The sequence below is a fragment of the Microtus pennsylvanicus genome, chromosome 1, assembly GCF_037038515.1.
Source record: "Microtus pennsylvanicus isolate mMicPen1 chromosome 1, mMicPen1.hap1, whole genome shotgun sequence".
NCBI lineage: Eukaryota > Metazoa > Chordata > Mammalia > Rodentia > Cricetidae > Microtus > Microtus pennsylvanicus.
In genome coordinates, this window is record NC_134579.1 from 222,656,846 (window position 1) to 222,667,479 (window position 10,634).

Sequence of the window (10,634 nt, forward strand, 5' to 3'; positions counted from 1 at the left end):
AAAGTGATTCCATGAAATGGTGGCAAGAAGGAACATGAATAAATTATAGATATTCTGTAATCAAAAGCAGTTTTCTAAATAAATATCCCAGTTGTTGACAGCAGAAAATGAACAGTAGCAGATTTATAAGTTCTTGAAAAAAATGTTCGTGGAAAGCACATGCACATTTGACATGATAGCTACATGATAGCAAACAGAAACTACTGTCTCATCCACAGCTTCTTCATGGCACTTTTGACCTCTGAATTCCTCAGTGTGTAGATCAAGGGGTTCAACATGGGTGTGACAATTGACTCAGACACAATCATTGCCTTGTCAATGGGGTAGGTTGACACAGGTCTCACATATAAGAAAATACATGGCACAAAGAACAACACAACAACTATGAAGTGAGAACCACACGTGGATAAGGCTTTCCGTCTTCCTTCAGAAGTGTGAGTTTTCAGAGAACACAGGATAGTCATGTAAGAGGCAATAAGAATAAGAAAGATGGCCACACACATCACCCCACTGTTGAAGATGACAATGAGACCCAGGGTATGGGTGTCCATGCAGGCCAGTATCAGTAACTGAAACAAATCACATAAAAAGTGATCTATGACATTGGGACCACAGAAAGGTATTTGATACATGAATAGAAGCTGAATGGTTGCATGTGCAAAACCCCCTACCCAAGCTCCCCCCAAAAGAATGCAACACATACAAGGACTCATGATAGTCATGTAGTGCAGAGGTCTACAGATGGCCACATATCTGTCATAGGACATCACAATGAGGATGATAATCCCCACACCTCCAAAAAAATGTGCTGCAAAAAGTTGGGTCATGCATCCTTCAAAAGAGATGATCGTCTTCTCAAAAAGGGAGTCTACAATCAGCTTTGGAGCAATGACAGAAGAAAAGGTGACATCCACTAGGGACAGAAATGTAAGGAAAAAGTACATTGGTGATCTCAGACTCTGACTTGTGATCATAGTCACTATGATAAGCACATTTCCCAGCACCATGACCACATACATGATTAGAAACACAGCAGAAAGCAGTTTCCGCAGCTCTGAGTTCTTTGTAAGACCCAAAAGAATGAACTCTGTCACATTGTTGTGATTTCCCATTTATCTTGCTTTAGGTGAGCTCCAAATGAATCTTGTAAATCCTAAAATAAATATAAATATATATGGTTTGTAATTAGTGGTTGTTTTTAATTTTGTATTTCCACCTATCAAGGGAACACACTTGCTTTTAATCATTTATTCTCCCTCCAAGCTTTTGTTGTTAGAATTATACAGTATAGTTGAACAAATGTTCTTTTGGTATGATAGAGCATCCTTTGGATATATGCCCAAGAGTGGTATTGCTGGGTCCTGAGGTTAGTTGAGGTTAGTTTCCAGTTTTCTGTGAAATCATACTACTTATTTCCTGAGTAGTTGTATCATTAATGAAGGAATGTTACACTTAGTCCACATCTTTTCAGGTATAAGCTATCATTGGTGTTTTTGATCTTAGCCATTCTGACTGGTGTAAATGATATATGAGAGTCATTTTGACTTGCATTTCCCTGATGGCTAATGATGTTGAACATTTCCTTGAGTGTCTTTCGGCCATTTGAAATTTGTCTACTGAGAATTCTGTATCCCATTTTTAAATTGAATTATTTGGAATTTTGGCATCTAATTTCTTGATTCTTTATATATTTTTAATATCAGTCCTCTCTCTGATGTAGTGCTCTTAACTGCTAAGCAATCTCTCTAGCTCCAAGGTGACACTTAGAATGATTATTTTAATGAAGTTGAGGATAATTTCAATTCCTCTCTTTAATGTTCTTTGCCATATATTTCTGTCCTTAGTTTCTTTGATTAGTTATGAAGATCAGTATTTCATAAACTTTTTAGCTGTGACCTGTTTCTTTAGAAAAGAGAAAAATAATAAGCTTAATTTCAACATTAATAAATGACTGAAACAAAAATGCAAACAAAAAATGACTTAAAGCTCCATATAAGATTGTGATGAAGAGAAATGAGGAATTATTTCCACGAGAGGGAATAGTATGAGAAAAGGGCCCCAGGTGGGATGAAGAGACAGTTTGAAGCACAGATTAGAAAGCAAACATTTTTGAGTCATTAGTAATAGAATATAATGTTGATTTCTTCAATAGTCCTTAGATGCATTTAGATGCATAATTAATTAACACTGTTTTATTTTTTAGCTGTGCATTTATCTAGAAATATTGAATTGCTAATTAATGACATGGATTCAAAATAACTTAGTAGTTGTTCAAATAGCATTCACTATAACTATATAAGAATTTGTGATTTTAATTTTCTGTTATATCAACAAAATTGCAATGTCTTTGTTAATTAGTTTTCATGTGTGTAGGTGTATAATCATAGAGATTAATGAACTTGAATACAATGTTCATAAAAGAAAAATTTAAAATAAAATTTTAGGATAAATTCCATGATTATTTATTTGTGAGTTAATTTCAAGCTCATTTACTTCTAAAATAACGTTGTTATCACTAGCATCATAAAGGGCTGCGCTGTTTCTGTGCTTCCTTTTGTTCTTTATAGCCATTTACTTCAAAAGCTATACCAATTCATCCTTCATTATCCTTATATGTTGGAAAACACTCCAAATTATTTATTCAGACATTTCATGTAGTAAAGAAGAGGTTTCATCTGTTACATTTTCCATAAATTCATTAACAGTTGTGATAGAGGGTAACGGTGTCAGTGATGTCCTGTGCGCTAGCTTTCGAATTGACACTTAACTGTAGATGCTATTTTTCTCTCAGTTCTAAGTGTGTGTGTGTATGTGTGTGTGTGAGTTTGTGTATGTAATTACTTTTTCTCAAAATGAAATTTTAGAATCTACAATTTTTGAAACCCTGTGATAATTCAGGTATACATTATATGTCCCTTTAATTAGTTTGATAAATTATCCCTTTAATAAATATTCCATCAATTCATTTTTCTTTTCATGAAACTCTAGATTTTTTATTAGAATGAGATAAATTTATTAGGGTAAAATGAGTCATGAAATTTAAATGTATAAAACCAATGTAAAGGCAACTAATCCTTGTCATCTGAAGCAGCTACTACATAATTGCTGTCTTAAATGAATGAAGCTCAGGCATTACCCACTCTACTAGGGCAACCTTCTCCATCACAGGCACTGGAATAATTCTGGCAAATATAAACAATTATATTTTGTAGCTATGCTTCTTATAACATACAAATTTCATAAACAAAATAATCCCTAAATGAAAATAGTCAATCTTAATCTTATATAGTATTGAGTATTATAAATGTCAGAGATAATTACATATTCCATTTTTCTGTTATTAAAAAGAAATAATGAGAAAAGAAAAGGTAACCCAGGAGGCCTAAAATTAGGAGGAAACTGGCACATGTATATAATATCATCACTAGGATGAATAAGGCAGATTTTCTAATGTTTTATTTATTTATTTATTTAAGATTTCTGTCTCCTCCCTGCCACTGCCTCCCATTTCCCTCCCCTCCCCCAATCAACCGGACTCGCCAAACATAGCGGACAATGAGGACTACTGAGAACTCAAGAACAGATCTAATGTTAATCTGGGCTTTGTAATAGGATTGATTCAGAAAAAATTCACATAAATTAAAAATGAAAGGATGTAAAATGAGATAGAGATAAAAAACAAGAAAAAATACAAACATGAACAAAGCAAAAAGAAGGGAATACCAATCAGAGGAGGAACTATTGGAAGGCAAAGACCAAGGAAGGAAAAAAGATTATTAAATTGAAATTAGAAAAAGTAAAAGCACAAATCACCAGTGCAGGCACATTTCTTATGACCAGTCTTTTGAGCATTTACTTTCCAGAATCTGGATCAATTTTAAAAATACTCTAAATGGCACAAATAAATCAACTCAGAAAACTTGATTAAATCCAGGCTAGAATGAAAGAATGAACAGGATTCTGTAAGTAAACATCTCATTTTCTATATTTAGGAAAAATATCACTTACACATAAGTAGATAGGTGTAGAAATCAAAGTGTTGGCAGACTTTTGGATGAACAGATACATCTGTATGTTTCTTTTACAAATAATAAGATTTTTGTTAACCTAAACTACATTTTTATTTAGACTATGTTGACTTAATAATAAGGCACATTTTAGAATTGTAGCATAGAGTTTGGGGTTGGGAGCAATTTATCTGTATTTTCAAATTCCTGGAATGCTATTCTTTGAAATTTGGGAACAATTCATTAACATTCCTTGTAATGTGTAGAAGCTTAAAAATTATGAATGTGTTAAGTATATTTCTAACAGACTTTAAACCTTATTATTTGGGTAGCAAATATTCATTTGTTAAAAATAAAGTACAACAATTTAATAGTTTTGCAGAGAATTACATTTTGCAGGAATATTCAAACATTGAAAAACATATTTAAAATTCAGATCTCCCAGTAAGGCAACGCCACATTATGGAATCACGCACAGGTACTGTCCAGTCTACCTGCTCATGAACATGTGAATGAATAATTAAAATAGGGAACAAACATAAAATGGAATACAATTCAGCTCTAAAGATAACTGAAATCACAAAATTTGTAAGAAAATGTGTGAACTTTAAATGTGTTTTAATAACTGAGATCACCCAATCTCAGAAAGAAAATAATTGTATGTTATCCCTCATGAAATGCTCAACCAAACAATAAAATGATTATTAATCACTTTTTTCTGCAAGTGTTTTTGGAAACAAATATATAAGGTTATCAGATCATCTGCATTTAATGTGTGATTATTTCTTTAATCTTTCTTTTTTCTTTTTGTAACTATATTTTGTAATTCAAAACTTCATTCACATGAGACAAGCTTGTTAACAGTAATCAGACATCAGCGAAATGTTTGCAGATTACTGTTTTAAGTGTCTGGGAAAACTTTAACCCAGTTAACAAATCCTGGTCAAGTTCATAGACCTAATTATTTTAACAAAATACGTAAAAGTTTTTGTGATTCTCTGGGTCTATTAGAGAGAGAAATAACCCACCTAAGTCACTAGGGTATCTACATTTTCTCTAATTAAGAACAATTGCTAAAGAAGTATCCAAATGGAGACTTACCAATTTATTTCATGTTCCTGTTCTATGTCCTCTTGTTTGTATTGGTAGAATGGATTTCTTTATTTGGAGGATTTGTATGACTTTATATTTCTTCCTGTGTCTGACCAGGACAGTAAGAGCATGGATTACTCACGTGAGATGCAGACTTGCTGCATCCAGGTGGATCCCTTGAGCCTTACCTCACTCTGATGGAGATGTTAATTCAGAATGCAAACCTTTTTTGTTCAGCAGCTCTAATAATAGTGTGTTCTCTGGGGGTGGCCATTGATTGGAGGAAAAGGAGGGTGTTTTAAATACTTCCCTGGGACCAAGACAATATGCTTCTTTCCAGTAGATGACTAAATCTTCATAACAACTTTTTACTGTATTTTTGCTTTATTTATGGTTTGAACATCAAATACCTGATATCATCAAACTTACAGGAATTATAATATATAAATTTCTAGCAAAATGATTCTAAGCTAATCTATCAATTGAATTCCTCAAGCAAGAGCCATGTTTGAGACTAGAAACTTCCTCCTATGATAAGAAAAATTTCACTTATGTTAAAATTAAAATGAAATTATTTCCAATTTCTGTCACATGCATATGAAAGTAATGATTTACCTTGTTTAAAATCATCCAAGTCATGTCCTGTGTAGTAGCATGGCTCATTTTCAACACCCCTAGCTTTTCTCTTATTATGCCACAATGCAACACCACCCACTCCTGAAACCATGACAAGACACAAAGTTTGTAAATAAGTTTCCTCTTTATTCATGAGGACTTAGTTTTGAAATAGCTAAACTGCATGCAAGTGGGAAACACTGAGGGATAAATCCCTGTATCTTTAGCAAATGGCTTTGAGACTTCTCTTCTATATTGTTTGCTATCCAGTCCTAATGTTTACTCATATCTCTACAGTCTCCCACAGACACCATAATTACTCTGTGAGAAATATTTCTTCTGATACATTATTTTTTCATTTTTTAATTGTGTCTGTTACACATACACACAAATGCACACACATACACACACAATTGTATACCACACAACTTAATATACTTTCTGGGAAGGACCCTCAGAATGCTTTATTGGCATTAATAAAGTGAGTATATAACTAACAAGTTCTGCAAGGACATCTACTGGCACACACACATTTTCTATTAGAGGGGAGCTGGTTCTCAGCTTCAAACTTAAGAAACAAAGTGTCAGAATAATGAAGAGCCAATTAAAAGTTCACTGCTACTGCCAAGGAATGATAGAACATGCTTGTAGTCATAGCACTTGAGTGGTGAAGATCAGAAGACTAAAAAATTAAACATTACCTTCTGCTACATAGTTTAAGGTTACTCTAAATTACATGAGACACTGTCTTCAAAATTGTACACTAAAACTAGGCATGAACAAATAGCTTAAATTGCTGGTCATAGAAGGACTATAGGTATGGCCATTTTCTTCTGTTGTTGTTCTTTGGTTGTTTTATTGTTTTGCTTTGTTTTTATTTTTTGTTTGTTTTATTTTGTTTTGACTTCCTGATTTTTTGAGACAGGGTTTCTTTGTCTGTCCTGGAACTCACTTTGTAGATCAGTCTGGCTTCAAACTTACAAAGATCTACCTGCCTCTGCCTCCCATTTGATGGAATTAAAATTATTCCCCACAATTTTCATAAAATAACTTAAAATGAGAAGGGGAAAATAAATCATGGAATAAAAATAAAGATCTCCATACTGCAAAGTGTGAGTATATTGTCAATTTTTCTAGTAACTATTTATTCCAGTCTTACTCTTATGTTATAAAAATGTATAGAAGTAAGGTGGTGGAGGTGTGGAGGCATGACCAGGATTCTAGTAACCCCAGAAGTCACTCGACATTCCCAGTGGTCACGTGGTTCTCCCAGGGATTGCTCTGCAAACACTGAGATCATTTAGGCCTGCTCCCACTGAGGATGCTTACTTGAGCCTACTCCCCCGGAGGTCACTGTTTCAGGCCTGGTCCTGCAGAAGTTGACTCAGGCCTGCCCTGGTAGAGGCTACTAGCCTGGGCCTGCTCCTGTGGAGGTCACTGGACTGGGCCTGGTACCACAGAGGTCACTGGTTTGTGTATGCTTTCGCAGAGGTCGCTAGCTCCACGTCTTTTCTAGACCTCTATTCCTTCTATTTATTTTGTCCTATTCTTTTGTGTTGTTTTGTTTTACCTTATTATATTATAGTTTATTTTATTGTTGTCCCTTAGAAGCCTTTTGTTTTCTAATGAGAGAGAGAAGTGGGGTGGATTCAGATGTGAGGGGAGGAAGGGAGATGATGGAAGGAGTAGGGGGAAGGAAATCTATAATAAGTATATGTGATAAAATTATCAATTTTCAATAAAAGGAAAACTTGATTAAGAGTAGATGAAGGAATAGTAAATATAAGAAATAGAAGAAGAAGACAAGGGAAGCTAAATCCAGAAATAAATCCAAAGATAAATCCAGAAGAAGAAAATGCAGAAAGAAGGTGGATAATGTCATAGGTTTTATGTAAAATAAGAGATGACAGCCAATGAAAAATATTATGTTTTCAGGCCAGAAGAGAGCACCAGGTCTCATTATAGATGATTGTGAGCCACCATGTGGTTGCTGGAGATTGAACTCAGGACCTCTGGAAGAGTAGTCAGTGCTCTTAACCTCTGAGCCACCTCTCCAGCAGCCAATGAAAAATAATAATTACTACAAATGTTCTCAGGGATAAAAATGTTAAGCAAAAACACTTATTAATAAAGAAATAAAAATAAATGTTAACAGTATTTTTTAAATTTATAGGAGAAATAATTTTAATATATATTAGAAAGAAAGGACACATTTTAAAGACTGTCCCCTGCAGAGTTCAAAAAAACTAGACATGGTCGACCACACTTATAAACATAGAAAACAAGAGTTTGAGGCAATAGAATTAGGGCAAGATCATAAATAAAAAGTCTTACATTAGCCTTGGATATATCAGACTCTTATATCAAAGTAATTAATACAGTAATTAATTAATTTTAAAGAAAAAGAAGGAAGAAATAATTATTAAAAGAGGAAGGTAAGGAAAAAAGTTTTATAATGGAAAAATGAACAAACAAAAAACAATGGAATTAAAATTACAATCACATATTTAATATAGAATAAAACCAAAATATTTCAAAAGATTAATATAAGAATACAAGGAGCTAGTAAATTGAATAAATAGTTCTTAAATAAGAGATATAAATGGTCCCAAAATACTGGAAAAAGTGGTCAACACTCTTTTCCATCTGTGAAATTCATATTTAAAATTCCTGGAGATTTCTCTTCAACCAAGTGATAATGGCTGTTAGCAAGAGAATATAGAGCACAAGTATGAGCTATGAACGAGCAGGTAAGTATGGAGAAGGATGGAGAAGTAAGCCAGGATCCCCATTATTCAGTGCTGAACACAAGGTACTGAACATTTCAGGGAAAGGGAAAATATTGCTGTTGATCTTCTATTGACGAAATGGGGTTCTAATGGATAACCACATCCAATGGACAAATACACAGATGGCCCAGGTTAAATTGCATGGGCTTCATAATATAAACAAAAGTAATTGTCTTAGTTAGGATTTATATTACTATGTGGAGATACCATGACCATGGCAACTCTTACAAAGAAAACATTCAATTTAGATGGCAGAGGTTCAATCCATTACCATCATGATGTGGGGCTGAGGCATATGATGATGTACAGGCAGATATGGTGCTGCCTACTTCTTCAACAGAAGGAAGCAGAAAGTAGACCGACTGTCACACTGAGGGAAGCTTGAGAAAAGAGATATCAAAGCCCAACCCACAGTAACACCCTTCCTCCAGCAAGGCCACACCTCCTAATAGTGCACTTCCTTTGGGGAATATTTTGTTTCAAACCACCATGTTCTACTCCCTGGCCCCCAAAGGCTTATAGGCATATATACAAAAAAATATATATTTAATCCAACTTCAAAAGGCCCCATATTCTTTTTTCTTTTTTTTAAATATTTATTTATTTATTTATTTATTATGTATACAATATTCTATCTGTGTGTGTGCCTGCAGGCCAGAAGAGGGCACCAGACCTCATTCCAGGTTTTTATGAGCCACCATGTGGTTTCTGGGAATTGAACTCAGGACCTTTGGAAGAACAGGCAATGCTCTTAACCTCTGAGCCATCTCTCCAGCCCCAAGGCCCCATATTATATATCAGTCTCAAACATATTTCAAAGTCCAAATTTTCGTCTGTGATCTGTGTTTATCTTAGTGCAGCATTTCATATTATTTTCAAGGGAAAAAAAGTGAACCAAAATCAGCAGAATGTTATTATGGAAAAATCTTTTCATAAACTGTGAAGATGCGCTTTTGCCAAAATGCCTTCTGATTGGTTTATTAGGAGAACTGATTGGCCTGTAACCTGTCAAGAGGTATAGGTAGGACAGCCAGGCACAGGACACTGCAAGGAAGAAGATTGGAGTCTTGGGAACTTCAAGAGAAATGGAGAGAAGCAAGATAAGCATGCTGTGTAAAAGAAAATACAGCCACGTAGCAGAGGGTAGAAAATTAATGTGGGTCATCTTAAAGGTAAGAGTTAGCTAGTAACCTGCCTGAGCTATTGGTCAAACATTTATAATTAATAATAAATGTCTGAATGGGTATTTAGGAGCAGCTGCTGAGACAGAAAAATGCTGCCTGCAGAATGCTAAGTCACAAAATACTGACAAAAAGAATACAAAACTCCACATCCTAGAATCACCTGCTGTAGGGGTAGCCTCAGCCAATCACCTTGCTTGTAGGGCTGGGTCCCCTGAGGATATTTTTTACTAGTAAATATTGCTGGTGTGCTCCCGCCCTTCCCTTCTCTTCTGTTTTCCTGTTTTCCACGATAGCTTCGGTTCTGTAAGTCTTTCCCTTATTAAAGCTGAATATTTTATTATAATTTCTGTCTGCCATTCATTTACGCCACTACAACCTTCAAGAGAGTATTGAAAGATACTTATCAAGATTAAATGGATTAAGGTATACATCTGTGGGGTATTGTCTTGACTGAGATAATTTAGGTGGGAGAACCCAACCATGTAGGCAGCATCATTTACCTGTTTTACATTTTAGATTGTTGTTGTAATAAGAGTGGTGGGCTACGTTCCTGGGGCCTTGCCGCCCGCACGGCTAGCTTTATCCGAAATAATTACATGGAAACTGTATTCTTTTAAACATTGCCTGACCCATTAGTTTCAGCCTCTTATTGGCTAGCTCTTACATATTGTTCTAAACCATTTCTAATAATCTAGGTAGCCCACGAGGTGGCTTACCAGGGAAGATCTTAACCTACGTCTGTCTGGAGTGGGAGAATCATGGTGACTGCCTGATTCAGCTTCTTTCTCCCAGCATTCTGTTCTGTCTACTCCACCTACCTAATTTTCTGTCCTATCAGGCCAAGCAGTTTTCTTTATTAGTTAACCAATGGAAGCAACAGATAAGATACAAGATCCACCTCCATCAGATTGTAAATGGAGAGAAGGAGCTAAAAACAGGCATGCACA

At 34.9% G+C, this 10,634-nt stretch overlaps 1 protein-coding gene across 1 annotated transcript; it reads right to left on the bottom strand.

The window, feature by feature from the left end:
- Positions 1–200: 200 nt before the first annotated feature.
- On the bottom strand, positions 201–1,112 carry LOC142842720 (olfactory receptor 4C6-like). The gene has a single exon (XM_075959417.1). The coding sequence runs from the start codon at positions 1,110–1,112 to the stop codon at positions 201–203; it is 912 nt and encodes a 303-aa protein (XP_075815532.1).
- Between the last annotated feature and the right edge of the window lie 9,522 nt (positions 1,113–10,634).